Source organism: Papio anubis, chromosome 7 (assembly GCF_008728515.1).
Source record: "Papio anubis isolate 15944 chromosome 7, Panubis1.0, whole genome shotgun sequence".
Classification (NCBI taxonomy): domain Eukaryota; kingdom Metazoa; phylum Chordata; class Mammalia; order Primates; family Cercopithecidae; genus Papio; species Papio anubis.
This window is the reverse complement of record NC_044982.1, coordinates 145,926,196-145,947,781: the sequence shown is the minus strand read 5'-3', so window position 1 is coordinate 145,947,781 and position 21,586 is coordinate 145,926,196. Positions and strand designations below refer to the sequence as shown.

At 42.0% G+C, this 21,586-nt stretch overlaps 1 protein-coding gene across 2 annotated transcripts in view; it reads right to left on the bottom strand.

The window, feature by feature from the left end:
* The window catches only part of INO80 (INO80 complex ATPase subunit), a 137,423-nt gene that overhangs the window by 88,414 nt on the left and 27,423 nt on the right, over positions 1-21,586 (bottom strand). For both annotated transcript variants that reach the window (XM_009209961.3, XM_003900795.4), the window contains exons 6-14: positions 20,798-20,918; positions 18,597-18,811; positions 14,045-14,098; positions 12,702-12,905; positions 7,018-7,213; positions 6,070-6,137; positions 4,535-4,744; positions 3,169-3,249; positions 2,284-2,379 (exon numbers count right to left, since the gene is read on the bottom strand). In XM_009209961.3, the coding sequence (XP_009208225.1) occupies positions 2,284-2,379; positions 3,169-3,249; positions 4,535-4,744; positions 6,070-6,137; positions 7,018-7,213; positions 12,702-12,905; positions 14,045-14,098; positions 18,597-18,811; positions 20,798-20,918 (1,245 nt within the window). The remainder of the gene's footprint in view (positions 1-2,283; positions 2,380-3,168; positions 3,250-4,534; positions 4,745-6,069; positions 6,138-7,017; positions 7,214-12,701; positions 12,906-14,044; positions 14,099-18,596; positions 18,812-20,797; positions 20,919-21,586) is intronic.

Below are 21,586 nucleotides of genomic sequence, written 5' to 3'. Positions count from 1 at the left end.
GGCCAGGCTGGTCTTGAACTCCTGACCTCGTGATCCACCCACCTTGGCCTCCCAAAGTGCTGGGATTACAGGCGTGAGCCACCGTGCCTGGCCTAGACCTTTTATTTTTCAACAACTGCATTGTTCAATATATACGGAACATTACATGAAAAAAAAAAAAAGCAGAAAAAGATGGTGATCACCATTCCACAAGACAAATAATTCAAGAGACAATACTCAACAAATTGCATAAGAATGATCTCATCATCATCTCAGAAAGATGAAAATGAGTCAGTCAAGTTAAAAGCTATATATCATAATACTCCTTGTACGGTTTCTGTATCTACAATTTAGCCACAAAATGGGACCACAGCCATAAAGCTGCCTCAAAGTGGGAAATCCCAGACAATTTCCTATTCCATACAAAGCATAGGCCAGAAAAACACCTGCCTCACATTTCCACCCTATCCCATGCTCCTCAAACTACATGAAACCCATCACTACTACAGAGACCAAAAATCACAGAGATCATGTCAACATATTTTGATATATAGTCTCCAAAATACTATCCTAACTGTGCAACTTCATTATCATATTCCTGAGGTCAGAACACAGTTTACTCATTTTCAATCCTTTTAAATTGCAAACAACATAATAAATCCTACTCATTCTTTCTTAAATTCCTCCAACTTTTCATAACTAAGCAGCTGTTTAAATCTAATCAATGTCTTACCCAATGAATGCCAAATACCTTCCTGCTGATCACCTCCTACCTCAACCTGAATTCTTTTCCTCTGAATTAATTAAATCAATGTTCACATTATCTACCTTAGACATTACAAGCTGGACTAAGACTAGAGATCAGACTTCAGAGTATTAAGAAAATGAACTGGCTGGGTTTGGTGGCTCATGCCTGTAATTTCAAGACTTTGGGAGGCTGAGGCGGAAGGATCACTGGAGGCCAGGAGTTCAAGACCAGCCTGGGCAACATAGTGAGATCTGCCTCTATTAAAAAAGCAAAATGGGCTGGGTGCAGTGGCTCATGCCTGTAATACCAGCACTTCAGGAGGCTGAGGCGGGCGGATCACCTGAGGTCTGGAGTTTGAGACTTGCCTGACCAACATGGAGAAACCCCATCTCTAGTAAAAATACAAAATTAGCTGGGCATGGTGGCCTATGCCTGTAATCCCAGCTACTCGGGAGGCTGGGGCAGGAGAATCGCTTCAACCCTGGAGGCAAAGGTTGCAGTGAGCAGAGACCGCACCATTGCACTCCAGACTGGGCAACAAAAGCAAAACTCTGACTCAAAAAAAAAAAAAAAAAAAAAAACCGGCTGGGTGCGGTGGCTCACGCCTGTAATCCCAGCACTTTTGGAGGCTGAGGCATGTGGATTACCTGAGGTCAAGAGTTTGAGACCAGTCTGGCCAATGTGGTGAAACCCAGTCGCTACTAAAAATACAAAACAATTAGCTGGGCAAGGTGGCAGACACCTGTAATCCCACTTACTCAGCAGGCTGAGGCAGGAGAATTGCTTGAACCTGGGAGGTGGAGGTTGCAGTGAGCCAAGATCGCACCACTGCACTCTAGCCTGGGCAATGGAGCGAGACTCCGTCTCAAAACAAAAACAAAAGCAAGACATGTATTTAAAAAAAGATACGAATTATTTACAATAGATTTGAATGAAAAGAGCAATGCCATAAATGACAGGATGTGTATTAACCATATGATTTGTCAAAATCTATGTTAAACCAAACAAGGTAGATGTTTTCTATTATGGCAGTTTGACGAGGAGTATCAATCATCAGGCTAAAGGCAATATGCACTCATTGTTTCCAGCAGTAAGTTTTATAGTGATTGTATGCAAGTTATTCTGCAACAATGTATGAGATATTTTTGTTTTTGAGACGGAAGGAGTCTTGCTCTGTCACCCAGGCTGCAGTGCAGCAGCGTGTTCTTGGCTCACTGCAACCTCCCCCACTCCCGCTCCGCCCCGTTCAAGCGATTCTCCTGCCTCAGCCTCCTGAGTAGCTGGGACTATAGGCGCATGGCACCACACCTGGCTAATTTTTATTTTTATTTTTATTTTTTGTATTTTTAGTAGAGACAGGGTTTCACCATGTTAGCCAGGATGCTCTTGACCTTCTGACCTTGTGATCCACCCACCTCGGTCTCCCAAAATGCTGGGATTACAAACATGAGCCACCAAGCCTGGACAAAATTTAAAACTATTATGAGTAATTAAATAAGTAAGACAAGAAAAGGAGAGTCAAAAGCAATAAATGTTTTGCTTGGACTGATATTTACCTTAAATTTAGGAACAAATCTAGTAAACTCCTGGTGCCAATTGTTAAGTGTAGATGCAGGTGAAATTATTAAGAAAGGTCCCCAAATGTTCTCTCTCTGCAACAGAAAAACCCAGTCAGCCAACTATAGGAAAAGGGAAAGTATTTAATTCAAAATTATAATTAATGACAAGAACAATCTAAGAATAGGAAACAACAAGAGAAATACTGAGTAAATCCCAAATCTGCACATTCAAAAATAATATCCTATGTTAATAATAAGAACATAAAGACACACCTTGAGAAAAAAGTGGCAAGCAATTATTCCCTCTTCTGACCTCTTATAGGTCGCAGCCACAGAGCACTTATGACACACTGACTTGTATGAATTGTTTTCTACTATACGAGTCATCGTGACAATCCTATAGTTATTTAATAGGTATACAGCTTCTGCTTTTTTTTCAGTATTTTTACACATTTTCAAAATTTAATTCTTATAAAATTCCCATAAAGTAGATAATGTCTCCATAGAAGAGGAAACTAAGCCTCAGAGAGTTAAGTTGAAAAGAGGCTAAATTGCCCATGTTTACACTGGTAATAACAGTAGAGTTGAAATGTTAGGCAAGGTGTTCTGATCTAACTATATTGCCCTTGCCACTACACTGGTGGTAATCAATGCAGAGTGGAAGGGAATGTCTCAAAATCACATGCTCAAAAACTGTCCTAGACCTCTTAAAAACCAAAAAGTTACACAATACTGTCCCCTTATAAAGCTCGCAGGCAAGAATCAAGTCCCACTATCTTGGAATGCTACAGAGCTTAGCATAATGCTTTTAAGTGGCTGATTTTCAACAGAAATTACTCTAAATTCTAGAGAAATTAAGATAGAAAGATTGCATCTACCCACCTCAGCCAGATGGGCCAGAAGGGCAATGCTCTGTACTGTTTTACCAAGGCCCATTTCATCAGCAAGAATGCCATTAATACCCTGGGGGAAAAAAATACATGGTCAACACCTCATACATTTCATCAAATAAAGTTTGACCTATTACCAAAAAGAATGACCAGGCTTGTTTAAAGAGAAGTGACTAGGGATACTCAGCCTCAACACTTTTATCCACTGCTATAGTAATTGCTTTTGCCAATGCTACAGCTACAACTATGAACCATGGTACACGAGACAGGGCAAGGCCAGTTTGTTAGCTAATACAACCCAGACACAAAAACAATTAGATTTACCAAGTCCATATAAGACAAACCATAAGAAATATACAAATATTCTCTAGTAGGCTCTCCAGGTTAGGAAAAAAAAAAAGACATCAGCTGGGTGCAGTGGCTCACGCCTGTCTTGGCACCTTGGGAGGCCAAGTCAGGCACATCGCATGAGCCTGGGAGTTTGAGACCAGCTTGGGCAACCCAGAGACACCCCATTTCTACAAAAAATACAAAAATTAGCCAGGCATGGTGGCATGTGTCTGTAGTCCCAGCTATTCTGGGGGCTGAGGCAGGAGGATCACTTGAGCCCAGGAGTTTAAGGCTACAGTGAGCCATAAACACACCACTGCACTTCAGACTGGGTGACAGAGTAAGATCCTGTCTCAAAAACAAAGAGAAACAGAGACAACTTTCTGCCTCTTGTCAAAGGATATAGCTTTTTATTTTATTTTTTTATAAATCTACATTTTTTTTTTATTATACTTTAAGTTCTAGGGTACATGTGCACAACGTGCAGGTTTGTTACATATGTATACATGTGCCATGTTGGTGTGCTGCACCCATTAACTAGTCATTTACATTAGGTATTTCTCCTAATGCAATCCCTCCCCAGGATACAGCTTTTCAAAAGTGTGAATTCTAAAACATGATCTTGTACTTATTTATTTATTTTTTGAGACAGAGTTCTGCTCTTGTTGCCCAGGCTGGAGTGCAATGACGCCATCTTGGCTCAACGCAATCTCTGCCTCCCAGGTTCAAGTGATTCTCCTGCTTCAGCCTTCCAAGTAGCTGGGATCACAGGCATGTGCTACCACGCCCGGCTACTTTTTCATTTTTATTTTTTTAGTAGAGACGGGGTTTCACCATGTTGGTCAGGCTGGTCTCAAACTCCTGACCTCAGGTGATCCGCCTGCCTCAGCCTCCCAAAGTGCTGGAATTACAGGCGTGAGCCATCGCGCCCAGCCAGATCTGGTACTCATTTCACAATCACACTGAACAAATGACTTTAGGAAAAGAGTTAATAAAAGAGAATTTTAGAAAAGAGTTCTAAAATTCACCTGTTCATAGAGATTGGCCAACCAATTCATGCCTTTCAGTTGATAACCTTTCAATTTGCCATTAAAAATTGTGGGCTGTGGAATATCCTCACCAGCCCGGATAGATGGGTTAGCCAGGCTATAACTCTCCCCAAACCCAGTGCCAGACTTGTTTGCTGCCCGCAGGGCAGCTGCTCGACTTTCTTTTGCATCTTCATCAAATGACCTTGTCTGGAAAGTTAAAAAAAAAGAATTAGAAAAAAAAAAAATAGGAAAAATATTAAATGCAAATAAAACTCAAGATAACAATATATCTACCCTGTGCTAAGAAAAATAATTGGAACAAAATTTCTCATAATCTGATAATATAATGTAGTATATGATATTATTTAATGTAACAATTATATTAGAAATTGGGGAAGGTCACATTCGTCTATCCTTGACTTCCGCTCTGTCAATGTTAAATAGAGGCTCCTATGCAGTATATTAAAAACAGCAAGTTTTTTACTTAATTCAACTTGATTATAATTTCTTTCTGATTTTGTCAAACATCACTATATCATAAATAACAAAGAGCTTTGGCCGGGCGCAGTGGCTCATGCCTATAATCCCAGGACTTTGGGAGGCCAAGGCGGGTGGATCACGAGGTCAGGAGATAGAGACCATCCTGGCCAACATGGTAAAACCCCATCTCTACTAAAATAAAAAAAATTAGCTGGGCATGGTGTTGTGCACCTGTAGTCCCAGCTACTCGGGAGGCTGACAAAGCAAGACTCCATCTCAAAAAAAAAAAAAAAAAAAAAATTGGGCCGGGCGCAGTAGCTCATGCCTGTAATCCCAGCACTTTGGGAGGCTGAGGTGGGTGGATCACGAGGTCAGGAGATCAAGACTATCCTGGCGAACACAGTGAAACCCCGTCTCTACTAAAAATACAAAAAATTAGCTGGGCGTGGTGGCGGGCACCTGTAGTCCCAGCTACTCGGGAGGCTGAGGAAGGAGAATGGTGTGAACCCGGGAGGCGGAGCTTGCAGTAAGCCAAGATCGCGCCACTGCACTCCAGCCTGGGCGACAGAGCGAAACTCTGCCTCTAAAATAAAATAAAATAAAATAAATAACAAAGAGCAAGTTATTACTTAGGTGAAAGAAGGCATTAAATAATGTAGCAGTTTTCTGAAACTATGATATGGCTCTCTTAACAAGTCAAGAGTATGTTTTTTTCCATTAAACATCTATGATGCATTTCATACTATATTGCCCATGATTACTCAGAAAGAAAAAAAAAACACACACGAACTGTACTAATTTGGAATTAAAACACTGCTAAAGCTAGAAAACTGAATATTTGTTTTTCTGCCTTTCCTCTAGTATCCCTACTATTCTAAAGTGAAAGAGACCCAGCCCCCCACCCTACACACAATTACTCACACACATATACACAAGCTAGTCTATGCTTTTAATCGAAAATGTGATTAAGACTAAAGGAAGACCACCTAAGTAAAAGCTTGTAGGGTATTTCCAGGGCCAATTACAGTAAACCTTTCTATCTGAAGACTCACCCGAGCTTGGTGAATATGGTAAGCATTTTCAGCATTCTTCAGGGCCTGGGCTTTAAAGTGATTACTATCTGAAAAGGAAAATTTATGGATTATCACACTTTATCAACTGATCTTGTTCTAAGATGCAATTAACACCAATATATGTGGATCCCTGATTCCCTCATTCTACTTATCCCTGGGTTCACAGAGGGTGGGGGAAGAGAAAGGCTAAATTCTCAGAGGTAAGAAGCTGGAAATGCAATGGAGGTGGAAGGCTGCCTCGGTCTCCAGTAGCCAAAGAAAGCTCACAAAAACCACGGCACTGGCATCCACTGCCTCTCAGTATTAGGGTTTCTTCTACCAAATGATACCAAGCTACAACAATCAAGACAACCAGGATTCAAAATTTTAATATATTTATGCTAGGTGAAACTATTTTAACTGGAGAAATACGACATATGTAACCCCCAAAATATGATAAAGCAGTTACAATCTCTACTATTTCTAGCTCAACACAATCTTAATCAGTATTCTCTGTGAAATTCCTCTCAAACTTCATCCCAATTTCTCCCTCTCCTTGTGATCACACAAAGACAACTGAACAGCTGCTTTCTCGTGCTTAAATAACCAAGAATCTTATTATGTGAGAGATGTTTTCCTCTCCTGAAACGCAGTTCAGTTCTTTGAACTCTGATTACAATACCGGTTATTTCTACTAACAAATCACAACAAAAATATTCCCAAACTTGCAAGATCATATAACCACAATCTTTCCTATTCAAATTCTTTAATAAATGGTCTTATACTTCTGTATTACAAACACACTTTCCCTACTCCAGTACAATAAATCTCTCTTTTCTGGTAAATTACCTATGAATCAATAAAAAAATTTGCAAGAATTAATGTATATAACCTTTAGATATAAAAATTAAGAGGTAGCCTTCCTCTAAGTCCTGATTGAAGACTCACCATAATCCTCCTGTGTGATGTTAACTACCACTCCACCACCTATATCGATTTGTCTCTGAGTAGAACTGTCTTCCAGTTTCCTTAGGATTTCTTCCTGGATACCATCATGACCCATGTCTCGTTTGCGACTCATGAAATGGGCATACAACTCTGTCTGGGTAATTAAGAAGTTGAGTTTTCGCTGTTGCCTCTTGGCCTAAAGAGGGAAAAAGGTGAAAACAGAGCCCAATTATTAATGATATCCAAGAAGTAGTGGAGAATTCACCACTTATATTTGCATTCAAATCCTTTACCAATTCTTTACTTTTAAAAATGTAAACATTGCTGATAAACAATTTTATTTTAGCCAAGTCAGTGGCACTAAAAGCAATGAATGAATTTATTTTCCTTTTTCAGACAAAGTCTCAATTGGTTGCATGGCCTGGAGTACAGTGGCGCGATCTCGGTTCACTGCAACCTCCACCTCCCAGGTTCAAGCTAGTCTCGTACCTCAGCCTCCAGAGTAGCTGGGATTACAGGTGAGCACCACTAACCTCGGCTAATTTTTGTATTACTAGTAAAGACAGGGTTTCACCATGTTGGCCAGGCTGGTCTCGAACTCAGGCAATCCACCAGCCTCAGCATCTCAAAGTGTTAGGATTAAGGTGTGAACCACAATGAATAACTTTCATTCATAATCTACTAGTAACGAGTGTTTTGCTCTTCTTTATACTGTGAATCTTTTCTCCGTTAGGCTTCTGACTAAAATGTTTCTTTCTTACATGACTTTTCTATGGTAGTACTGAGACAACTAAATTCAAACAATATATTCCATTTTACAACCTGGATGGTGGATACATGTCTATATAGCTTTATTATTTTTGAAAATGTACAGGTCAGAAACTTTTTTTTTTTTTTGAGACAAGAGTCTAACTGTGTTGGTCAGGCTGGAGTGCAATGGCACGATAGCAGCCTCACCACAACCTCTGCCTCCCAGGTTCAAGTGATTCTCCTGCCTCAGCCTCTCAAGTAACTGGGATTACAGGCATACACCACGATGCCTGGCTAATTTTTTTTTTTTTTTCCTTGGGACAGAGTCTCCCTCTGTTGCCCAGGCTGGAGTGCAGTGGCGTAATCTTGGCTCACTGCAAGCTCTGCCTCCTGGGTTCATGCCATTCTCCTGCCTCAGCCTCCCGAGTAGCTGGGACTACAGGCGCCCGCCACCACACCCAGCTGATTTTTTGTATTTTCAGTAGAGATGGGGTTCCACTGCGTTAGCCAGAATGGTCTCAATCTCCTGACCTCGTGATCCGCCTGCCTCGGCCTCCCAAAGTGCTGGGATTAAAGGTGTAAGCCACTGCACCTGGCATGGCGCTGAACGGGGTTTCCGTAGGACGGACGGTCGCCAAGGCTGGTGGTGCTCAGCTCACAAAGTGCTGGGATTACAAAGCATTATTGACCAGCCGGTAGCGGTGGCTCAAATGTAATCCAGCGCTGGAAACTGAATGGCGAGATCTGCGATCAGGATCGAGACCATCCTGGCTAACAGTGAAACCCGTCTCTACTAAAAATACAAAAACTAGCGGGTGAGTCGCGGGCGCCTAACAGTCCCAACTACTCCCGGAGGCTGAGGGCAGGAAAATGAAGCCAGGGACATTTGAGCTGAGATCCGGCCACTGCACTCCAGCCTGGGCGACAGAGCCAGACTCAGTCTCAAAAAAAAAAAAAAAAAAAAAACAAGCGTGACCAGTGCGCCCGGTCAGCCACCACACCGGTCCCAAAACTCTTCTTTACCACCAAAAGTCAAAATAACTGACAAAAAGCTGTAAGTTATTCTGAAAGCCAATACAATAGGTATATGAAATTAAAAGGCTAATGGAAGGAAGAAAATACTCCCCAAAACGATCTATAGGAAGGAACAAAATACTCCCCAACACAATCTGTACTTTTTGGCCAGGCATGGTGGCTCATGCCTATAATTCCAGCATTTTGGGAGGCCAAGGCTAGTGGATCACTGGAGGCCAGGAGTTTGAGATCAGCCTGGTCAACATGGAGAAATCCTGTCTCTGATAAAAAATACAAAAATTAGCTGGGTGGGGTGGCGGGCGCCTGTAATCCCAGCTACTCTGGAGGCTGAGGCAGGAGAATCACTTGAACCCAGGAGGAAAGGTTGCAGTGAGCCAAGGTCATGCCACTGCACTTCAGACTGGGTGACAGAGCAAGACTCTACCTCAAACAAAATGAAACAAAACCCAACAATCTGTACTTCATTTGTGATAATAATAGCTACAAAAAACGAATATAGACTGAATACACGCACACATGCAAACATACATATATTTTTTAATGTATGGCTAAAAGTGCCTTTCAGGTGGACTGCTTGACCTCAAGAGTTTGAGACTAGACTGGGCAACATGGCAAAACCTTGTTTCTACAAAAAATACAAAAATTTGCCAGGCATGGTGGCATGTACCTGCAGTCCCAGCTACACTGGAGGCTGAGGCGGAAGGATTGCTTAAGCCCAAGAGATAGACGCTGCGCTGAGCCAAGATCATGCCACTGCACTCCAGCCTGGGTGACAGAGTAAGATACCACTTTTTTTTTTTTTAAGTGCCTCTACTCTAAAACAACCAGGTAAGAAAAATAATCACTGTGTCAATAAATAAAATCATTCCTAAGATAAATAATAAAATGAAAACATAAACCAAAATACTAAATTATATGGAACACAGAATACAGTATAAGTAGCATATTAAAGAGCCATTTGTTTTGTTTTGTTTTGAGATGGAGTCTCACTCTGTCGCCCTGGCTGGAGTGCAGTGGTGCAATCTCGGCTCACTGCAACCTCCACTTCCCCAGTTCAAGCGATTCTCCTGTCTCAGCCTCCTGAGTAGCTGGGACTACAGGCATATGCTACCACACCCAGCTGATTTTTTGTATCTTTAGTAGACGGGGTTTCACCATGTTAGCCAGGATGGTCTTGATCTACCGACCTCTTGATCTGCCCACCTCAGCCTCTCAAAGTGCTGGGATTACAGGCGTGAGCTCACAGCGTGAGCCAGCCTTGTTTGCTTTATTTTTTTTTCCCCAAAAAAGAGCATTATTGGTCCAAGAGTCATTATTTTGAATTATTTCGTAACAAAATTCATAAAATATACTTTATCCTTGATCCACTCTCCCAAAAGGAAAACAATAAAATAAGGAATACAGAAAAAAAAAAAAATCCAAAAGGTTGAAAGTATATTTTATAAAGCAGTAATCTACGTAAAATTATCCTATCTCTTTAAAGCATTATAGCACCTGAGCAAGATCCAAAATAGAAGAACACTCGAGAAAGAGAGTGAGAGAAAATTAAGTCTCTGTCATAATGAATGTTCATGTTTCAAACCTAAAGTGCTATCACGAAAATCTTTGTTTTCTTCTGAAGAGATGGTATCTCACTCTGTCACCCAGGCTGGGGGCAGTGGCAAGAACATAGCTCACTGCAGCCTCAACATCCCAGGTTCAAGCAATACTCCCACCTCAGCCTCCAGAGTAACTGGGACTATAGGCACTTGCCACTACACCTGTCTAATTTTTGTACTGTTTATGGATACGAAGTATCACTATGTTGCCCAGACTGGTCTTGAACTCTTGGATTCCAGCGATCCTCCTGCCTCTGCCTTTCTGCTGGGATTACGGACATGAGCCAATACACTCAGCCTAAGGAAAACTTCCCAAAGTAAAACAATTAAGAAAAAGAATAACATATATATATATATATTGTGTGTGTGTGTGTGTGTGTGTGTGTGATGGATTCTTCCTCTGTCACCCAGGTTGGAGTGTAGTGGTATGATCTCGGCTCACTGCAACTTCCACCTCCCGGGTTCAGGCAATTCTCTGCCTCAGTCTCCCGAGTACCTGGGATTACAGGCACCCGCCACCACGCCCGGCTAATTTTTGTATGTTTAGTAGAGACGGGGTTTCACCATGTTGGCCAGGCTGGTCTTGAACTCCTGACCTCATGATCCACCCGCCTCCGCCTCTGCCTCCCAAAGTGCTAAGTTTATAGATGTGAGCCACCGCACCCGGCCAAGAATAACATCTTTAACTTTAAAGAAGTTAACTACCACATGATTAAATGAACAAAGTAGATTAACAAAACAGAAAGGATACGTCAAAGATTTATTTCAAAAGTTCAAAGGAAAAGATGCATAAGTCAGCATAAGCATCAGTTAGCTATCAACATAACTAAGAATCTAGGTCTCACAAATCTGGAATACAGGCCAAGTTGCCTGCAAAACTTCAAGATCTGTGGCTAACTCTCAAATGACTTTAAATTCTGTGAGTTAAGAATTCCCAAAAGCATCAAATGTTTACTAACTTGATAATATGATTACCTTGCATGCAAATACACAAATATGCAAATTAACCAGGAGACTAAAGAGAACTGAGCAAAATCCATCTTCATTCTCGAAGTCATGATAAAATAAGGGAAGATCAAGAGCTCAGAAGAGGCTCCAAAGCTTCACTTTGACATGAGTTACTACATATACCCGAAAGAAAACATCATCCAATCCACTAATTCCCTTCTTTCTTCAAATCTCAACTCTCCTTCCATTCATCTCAGTTGGTTTATCAATGGCAATACAATGACTTTGCCTTCTTATTCTCACCTCTTGCTTCCCTCAGCAATATACACAGCCTACAACAGCTGGCATCAGGTTTAACAACAGTACTTGCTGCAAGTTAAAACAATATAAGTAGGCTGGGCATGGTGGTTCATGCCTGTAATCTCAGCACTTTGGGAGGCCGAGGAAGGCATATCATCTGAGCTCAGGAATTTGAAACCAGCCTGGCCAACACGGTGAAACCCCATCTCTACTAAAAATACAAAAACTTAGCCGGGTGTGGTGGTGGGTGCCTATAGTCCCAGCTACTCGGAAGGCTGAGGCAGAAGAATTGCTTGAATCTGGGAGGCAGAGTTTGCAATGAACCAAGATTACTGCACTCCAGCCTGGGCGACAACAGTGAAACTTCATCTCAAAAACTAAATAAATAAAACAGTACAGTAGGTGAAGGGTAAGTCTTAGAAAAGTGGGCTCAGTGTCCACTGTCCCTATCTGGCCCTGAATTTGGCACCTATTTCTTATTGTCCAAAAAAAGCAAAACTGCAGTCAGCACCTACAAACAAACCAAGATGAATTAAAAGCTACTTTCTTTCTCTTTTGGTCATTCCTTTTTTTTTGAAAATGAGAAAAAGGCCTGAGGAGGGCCATACCAAAAGACTAAAAGCAGAATTGGTTTACTAGTCTAAAATCACCATCCTCAAAATTAAGTCTTTAAAAAAATTTCTGGGCCGGGCACGGTGGCTCACGCCCGTAATCCCAACACTTTGGGAGGCCGAGGCAGGCGGATCACGAGGTCAGGAGATCGAGACCATCCTGGCAAACACGGTGAAACCCCGTCTCTACTAAAAATACAAAAAATTAGCTGGGCATGGTGGCGGGCGCCTATAGTCCCAGTTACTCGGGAGGCTGAGGCAGGAGAATGGCGTAAACCCGGGAGGCGGAGCTTGCAGTGAGCCAAGATTGGGCTACTGCACTCCAGCCTGGGCGACAGAGCGAGACTCCGCCTCAAAAAAAAAAAAATATATATATATTTCTGACTGTGGGAGACCAAGGCGTAATAATTAGGGTTTTCAAAATGGTATGCTTTTGCCCTACCTCCCGCATTTCCTCATCCAACTTCCGCTGCTCCAAAGCTTCCTTCTCTGCTCTCTTGCGGTGCTCCTTCTCCACTTTCTCATATTTCTTCCAGTACAGGAGCATCTCCTTGGTGAGGCGGCGGGCACGAGGCAAGGTTTCCTTACAGTTCTTCTGGGCCTGCAAGGCAGCTCGACGCACCTCCTTCATGCACTGGTGAGCAAGCTGAAAACAACAACAGCATTACAGCAGAAAGGACCCCATACCAGAGGCTGGTTCTTCCTGGATTCTAAACCACATCATTCCTCAATCTGTTGAATACAAACTGTCATCCTTGACCACATCTCTTTCTCTTGCAACTTGATTAATGTCCTTGTATAGTACTGTGACATAGGTCCAGATCCCGTGGTAATATCAGGGATAAGAAATCTATCTGATTTCTATCAACTTAGAAGATGAAAAATTATAATGACTAAGAAGGACCTGGGATGTGCTCGGAAGTTACAAAATGTTATCACACACATTAATAACAGCTATCACTGCTTATTATATCTTTAGCACCACTGAAAAATATATTAAACTGATCTACTCTTCAAATCCTACGAAATTGGCATTAGCATCACCCTCATTTACCATCATCCACCTTATAAATGAGGAAACAGAGAAGTTGAATGACTACCCCAGAGAAACATAACTAATAACATGGCCCAATCTGATCCTCACAATTCTGAAAGGAAGTTGTTTTAGTTTCCTCTAAGGGAAGGTATTCACATCATTATTTCTTAGACGACGAGACTGAAGACAGGAAGATTCCATGATCTGCTCAAGCAATCAGGGTGGGCTATGGTCTTATCCAAAAAGGTTCAAATACCAGAAATGTGAGGAAGAATAATTTTATTTAATAAACAGATTGAGGCCGGGCACGGTGGTTCATGCCTGTAATCCTAGCACTTGGGAGGCCGAGGCGGGCAGATCACCTGAGGTCAGGAGTTCAAGACCAGCCTGGCCAACATGGTGAAACCCTGTCTCTACTAAAATACAAAAATTATAGGGCATGACGGTGGGTGCCTGTAATCCCAGCTACTTGGGAGGGTGAGATGGGAGAATTGCTTGAACCGGGGAGACAGTGGTTGTAGTGAGCCGAGATCACACCACTGCACTCCAGCCTGGGCGGCTGAGACTCCGTCTCAAAAAATAAATAAATAAATAAATAAACAAACAGATTGAGAACATTCAGAAACTCTTAGGAACTATTAGATTCATGATCAACAGGTTACAACAGACAAGAGCAGCAAGATGGACCCAAAGAAGAAGAATATATTCCAGCAAAACATGAAATGGAAAATACAAAACTACAATTTTACCTTTCGGCTATTGGTGAGAAACAGGTTACGAGCTGAAGCTTTCTGCTTATTTGCCTAAAATATTTAAAAAACAGTATTTCATTTAGGATTCATTTTTGAACTAAGACTATGTAGAATGAACAGTCTTTTAATCAATTCCTAGAGGATCAGAAAATGTCAAGCCGAGCAAGATACATTACTTCTGTAAGTCATCCAGATGTACTGTCCAACACCATACATAAAACTATTAAAAAAGCATCAAGAAGAATCAGTGTTGTGGATGCCTTAAATAGTCTTCTGTATACTTTTAGGAAGACATTAAGTTATATGTAAGGCTTGAAGTGGACTAGCAAAATGTTAAAATACCTAAACCTTAGTACCATCCTGATTAAAAACATGTTGCTTACCAGGGCCAATCCGCAAAGCTGAGAGAACAGGGCACCCAGATACAGGAATCATTAGGAAAACGATAAACTAGTCTCCCAAGTTGTGATTCTAGCCCCACCTCCAGCCTAGGCAAACCTGATGTCACTACTACTCAGTTTCTGCCACCACATAAGCCTAATCTTCTCTAAAACTAAACTTCAAGGAAGACCTAACACAAAATGACCCAGCAGCCCACAACCCAGTATCCAGCTATTTGTGTTTTCCACTCTAGCCAAGTGGGGAAAAAAGTCAGTATAGACATCTGACTCCCCACGATGTCTATCTGACATGGAAGAAGACACTGAAGAGGCAGAGCTGGGTGGCTCTTTCATTACTGAAGAGCACTCTCCTTGATGCTAAAGAAACAATGGGTTCAAAGTGACAAAGAAGGTCTAAAAGCCATTTCTCTAAAGTTTGCATATAAGACAGCAAATTTAAAGGAATATATGAGCCTTTCATAAAAAACTCTTACTAATTAAAGAGCTATTGTCACTCTGAAGCCAGGAACCTCAAATATTCCCACTAAAAAGTCATTTCTTGGCCAGGTGTGGTGGTTCACGCCTGTAATCCCAGCACTTTGGGAGGCCGAGGCGGGTGGACCACTTGAGGTCATGAGTTTGAGACCAGAGTGGCCAACATGGTGAAATCCCATCTCTACTAAAAATAGAAAACTTAGCCGGGCATGGTGGCACATGCCTGTAATCCTAGCTACCTGGGAGGTTGAGGGAGAAGAATCACTTGAACTCAGGAGGTGGAGGCTGCAGTAAGCCGAGATCGCACCACTGCACTCCAGCCTGGGAGACACGAGCGAAACTCCGTCTCAAAAAAGAAAAAAAAAAAGCCATTTCTTGGCCACGCACAGCAGCTTACACCTGCAATCCCGGTATTTGGTGGAGGCTGAGGTAGGAGGATCACTTGAGTCCAGGAGTTCAAGACTAGCCTGGGCAACATAGTGAGACCTCGTCTCTAGAAAAAATAAACAGAATTGGGCCGGACATGGTGGCTCATGCCTGTAATCCCAGCACTCTGGGAGGCCGAGGTGGTTGGTTCACCTGAGGTCAGGACTTCAAGACCAGCCTGGTCAACCTGGTGAAATCCTGTCTATACTAAAAATACAAAAATTAGCTGACTGTGGTGACAGGCATCTGTAATCACAGCTACCCGGGAGGCTGAGGCAGGAGAATCGCTTGAACCCGGGAGGTGGAGATTGCAGTGAGTCGAGATCGTGCCATGGTACTCCAACCTGGGTGACAAAAGCGAAACTCCGTCTCCAAAAAAAAAATTAAAATTAAATAAAATAAACAGAATTAGCTCAGCATGGTAGCACACACCTATAGCCCCAGGTACTCAGGAGCCTGAGGTGAGATTACTTAAGCCTGGGAGATCAACGCTGAAGTGAAACAAGATCAGTCCACTGCACTCCAGCCTGGGCAAGAGAACAAGACCCCATCTCAAAAAAACGAAAACTCATTTCTTTCATTGAAAGGGCACCATATGAGGCCTCTTCATCAGGTACTAAGCAGGTTTTCCCATAACTTTCCCATCAAGAATGCTCAAGCACAGGCCGGGTGTGGTGGTTCACGTCTGTAATGCCAGCACTTTGGGAGGCCGAGACAGGCAGATCATGAGGTCAGAAGATCAAGACCAGCCTGGCTAACACGGTAAAACCCTGTCTCTACTAAAAACACACAAAAAATTAGCCGGGTGTCCTGGCAGGCGCCTGTAGTCCCAGCTACTCAGGAGGCTGAGGCAGGAGAATGGTGTGAACCTGGGAGGTGGAGGTTGCAGTGAGCCGAGATCGCAGCACTGATTGCACCACTGCACTCCAGCCTGGGCAACAGAGCGAGACTCCGTCTCAACAAAAAAAGAATGCTCAAGCATAAACTATGTCTCCAGAAATACTTATTAACTGCTATAGAAAAAAAAATTTTTATTTTACAGTAGCATAACACCACCATACCAAGGGATCAAATGCAATATCCTCAAAACATTAAAACAGGCTGGGCATGGTGGCTCACGCCTATAATTCCAGCACTTTGGAAAGCCGAAGTGAGCAGATCACTTGAGGTCAGGCGTTCAAGACCAGCCCGGCTGACATGGCAAAACCTCATCTCTACTAAAAATACAAAAATTAGCTGGGCTTGATGGCGCACACCTGTAGTCCCAGCTACTCAGCTACTTGGGAGGCTGAAGTGGGAGAACTGCTTGAACCCAGGAGGCAGAGGTTGCAGTAAGACGCAGATCTAGTTTTATCTTTTTCAAAATTGCTACCCAGTTGTCCCAGTATTACTAATTTATAAGTCCACTGGTTTATTCTACTTGTCTATTTGCCTATTCATGTGCCAGTACCACACTTTTTTAACTGTAGAGGTTTTGTAGTGTGTTCTAATGTTTAGTAGGGATTTTCCAATTCTTCCCTAGCTACTCCTACATTCTGACTTCATCACATGGACTTTAGTATCAACTTTTCTCAATTCATAAAATACCCTGTTTCTAAAAAAAATCCAATTTATAATGAAATATCCTGTTTCTATCATGACTGCACTCAATTCATCCTTAAGAGCACTATGTTAACAACTGGCGCATCTCACTTAAGGGTAAATAGACATTCCTTGGACTATAATTGCAACTTCTTTAAAAACAAAAACAAAAAAAACCGCTGCATATGGCATCTGGCTTGCAACTGTTAATTTTGAAATTATATCAAAATAACATGTTATTGGCTGGGCACAGTGGCTCACGCCTGTAATCCCAGCACTGTATGAGGCCGAGCCAGGCAGATCATCTGGGGTCAGGAGTTCGAGACCAGCCTGGCCAACATGGTGAAACCCCATCTCTACTAAAATACAAAAATTAGCCAGGGGTAGTGGCATCTGCCTGTAGCCCTAGCTACTTGGAAGGCTAAGGCAAGAGAATTGTTTGAACCTGGGAAGTAGAGTTTGCAGTGAGCCGAGATCATGACACTGCAATCCAGCCCAGGTGACAGAGAAAGACCCCGTCTCAAAAATAATAATAATATGCCGGGCGCGGTGGCTCAAGCCTGTAATCCCAGCACTTTGGGAGGCCGAGACGGGCGAATCACAAGGTCAGGAGATCGAGACCATCCTGGCTAACACAGTGAAACCCCGTCTCTACTAAAAATACAAAAAAACGTAGCCGGGCGAGGTGGCAGGCGCCTGTAGTCCCAGCTACTCGGGAGGCTGAGGCAGGAGAATGGCGTGAACCCGGGAGGCGGAGCTTGCAGTGAGCTGAGATCCGGCCACTGCACTCCAGCCTGGGTAACAGAGCGAGACTCCGTCTCAAAAAAAAAAAAAAATAAATAAAAAATAAAAAAATTTAAAAAAAAAAAATAAATAATAATAATAAAATAAAATGTTATCAAAACCAAATGAATTAAAAGAGGAAAAATGCTTATACATGTTTCTTTTAAATCGTTCACATCTTATTCTAGTGCCTGTGATTATCCAGCAACATTCAAACATTTGTAAATTCTCTAAGAAACATATCAACTCCTTTTTATTTTAATTTTTGAGATAAAATATTTATTATGTTACACATTCTGTTACACAAGCTAGAGTGCAGTGGTGCGATCTCAGCTCGCTGCAGCCTCAACCTCCTGGGCTTAAACTATCCTCCTGCCTCAGCCACTTGCATAGGTAGGGCTACAAACATGTGCCACTACACCCAGCTCGTTTTTGTAGAGATGGGGTTTCCCCATGTTGTCCAGACTGGTCTCAAACTCCTGGGTTCAAGCGATCCACCCGCCTCAGCCGCCCAAAGTGCTGGGATTACAGGTGTGACCTACCATGCCTGGCCTCTTTTTAATTTTTTCTAATATCACCTATAAGTTAGCTGTCAAGTATCTACCGCTATATTTAAGAAAACTACATTCTTTCCTCGAAGAAGTTGCTCTCCAATTTTTTGACCAAGGAGCATGACACAATAACTAATTGTCCTGTGAATTCTGACCACATTCTAGAAGAAACTGTTAACTGAAGAGTACTACTCAGCATTCCCTTGATTCCAACAGATTAATTTCCTTGCGGAACGCCTATCTGTGAAAGTATCTAGCTCTCAGAGTTCCTCTTTAGTGGGTGGGAAGAGAATACATTCTCCCAATCTCCATGTCCTGGAGGCATTCACTTACCTTTGGTAGTTCCTTTTTCACAATGCTGAGCCATACTTTCCTGCGACGAGCATTCAACTGCTCAATGGATAAGTGCTTTTTCTTAGTGCCAGGGGGAGGTGCATCATGAGAAAACTTGGCAAAGACTTTGGTCTGGTGGTGATGGCGACGAGGGGATTCTTCAGAGGAAAGTTCTTCATCTCTTCGTCTTTTTTTCTTCACTTTTTTCAACTTAGCTGCAAAAGAAACAGACGCTAACAGGGTTGCACTTCCACAAAAGATGGTCACAAAGCAACCTCACAACTTAAAGAATGCAAGGTTCTTTCCTTATTCCACTTGACACTGACAACATATATCCCTTTATCTACTCAGACCCATGAATATTCCTAGAGGAAGAAAAATAACAGAGAAGAAGAAACATACTGATTGATATCTCACTAACCTGGAAAAGAACACTGGATACTCACTCTGTTTATATGAAAGTGAAATACAGAATAAAACCCGAGAACCAAATTTCTTTCTTTTTTTTTCCCCCAGAGACAGAGTCTCACCCTGTCGCCCAGGCAGGAGTGCAATGGCGCAATCTCGGCTCACTGCAACCTCTGTCTCCCAGGTTCAAGTGATTCTCCCGCCTCAGCCTCCTGAGTAGCTGGGACTACAGGTGCATGGCAAGAACCAAATTTATTTTGAACCTAATAGGTAAGCAAGTGTCTGAGGTATCACAGATTCAAGGAATAGTCAAAGGAAGGAAACTTATTTCTACTTGGTGGCAATATAAGGTGGCTATACATCTATGCAGTGTGGGGAAAATAAGAAAAAAGTATACCTATAAGGCGGATAAAGAAAAATAAAAGAGAAGAAAAAAACACACTAATATGTCACTAAGACTTGCAAGACAAAAATACATGAAACAAAACCTTAATTCATGTTGGAGAAAGGGTGTGGAGGGTGAGAAAACACTAATAAAGATGATGGAAATAGAAGGGAAGGCTAAAAGGAGCCTTTTTGAGTAGAATTCATACCGTCAAGCCTGGTGCGGTGGCTCACACCCGTAATCCCAGCACTTTTGAGAGGCCAAGACAGGCGGATCACCTGAGTTTAGGAGTTTGAGACCAGCCTGGCCAACATGGTGACACTCCATCTCTACTAAAAATACAAAAATTAGCCAGGTGTAGTGGCATGCACCTGTAATTCCAGCTACTCGGGAGGCTGAGGCATGAGAACTGCTTGAACTCAGGAAGTGGAGGTTGCAGTGAGCTGAGATAGTGCCACTGCACTCCAGCCTGGGTGACAGAGCAAGACTCCATCTCAAAAAAAAAAAAGAATTAATACTTTCACAGGAATAAAATTTGCCTTACAAAGATAGTTTAAAACTTTCTCTTTCAGTTTCCTTCCTGATATCCAGCTGCTGAGAGCTCAATAAGAGAGGAAAGGACACTTCCTGTCAAACATGCAAACAAACACTACAGAAGATCATCAGGAGGTGATCTATTTTAAATCACCTCGGACAGCAACAATGATAACTTATTCCAAACACTTCGGGTTACTTTTCTTACTTCTCTGTGCATAACCAACTTCCTATCCCAGAACATTTGCAATATTTGCAGAGTGTGTATAAGAAAAATGGAATAAACTAATTTTGCCTAAACCTTTAGCTAGGAATCCGTCTTTCCAATTGTAGAACTAAAGACTACAAGCCAAATACGAATAAAGGTTAATAATATAGTCTACCCTTCCTATCTGTGGGTTCTACATCATGGATTCAACCAACTGAGGAACAAAAATATTCAGGGAAAAAAAAAAAAGAGAATGGTTGCAGCAGCTGTACTGAATATGTACAAACTTTTTTTGATTGTTATTCCCTAAACAATATAGGATTACAAGTATTTATATAGCATTTACATTGCATTAGGTATTATAAGTAATCCAGAGATGACTTAAAGTATATGAGAGGATGTGCACAGCTCATATGCAAATACTATACCATTTTATATAAAGAACTTGAGCATCTCTGGATTTTGGTATCTGCCGGGGGTCCAGAATCCAATCACCCATGGATACCAAGGGAAAAATTGTACTTGCTACTAATTAGAAAGAGAGTTTTTCAAATAAAGCAAATTTCTACCATATGGACTATATATAAAGTCCAAATGCACCAGTAGGCCACATGCAATTCTGAAACTAAGAATGAATATATGTGGAAGGCAGTTCAACATACTCACCTTTAAGTTTCTTTTCCTCCTTAAATTTCTTTTTCTTGGGTCCAAGTAGGTGCCGTTGCTGCTCATAGAAAGGGTCGTATGTGGAGAGCAGGCCTGCACTGTAGTACTGATATTGCTGCAACTGAAGCAGGCAAAGACCATGATGGGCCTGTTTTCTAATTATCTTTACTACAGAAAACTAAGCCAGAGGAAATCATAGCTTCTAAATACAGTATTCTTCCCACAAAGACATCAGTAACATTTAGTATATCAAAGAGAATCACTTCCTTAACTTCAAATGAGTTCAACTCCTATACATGTAACAGGTCACTGAAAATAATGTAAGAAAGCAAAACTCTTCATGCTTCTGAATTTCTACCAGAATACTTACTTAAACCTGACATATACTGAGACATGAAATTAATTCCTTGCAGAAATGTCTCCCCTTGGAAATTCACCACCAAGAAATAAACCATATTTCTATTACCAGCAGGTCCTCAGATTTACTAAGGTTCCTAATGCTGCTTGCTTTCCTTTTTTTTCTTTTTTTTTTTTGAGACAGAGTCTTGCTCTGTTGCCAGGCTGGAGTGCAGCGGTGTGATCTTGGCTCACTGCAACCTCCACCCCTTGGTTCAAGCAATTCTTGTGCCTCAGCCTCCCAAGTAGCTAGGATTACAAGCACACACCACTATACCCAGCTGATTTTTGTACTTTTAGTAGAGATGGGGTTTTACCACGTTGGCCAGGATGATCTTGATCTCCTGACCTCGCGGTCAGCCCATCTCGGCGTCAGTCCACCTCAGCCTCCCA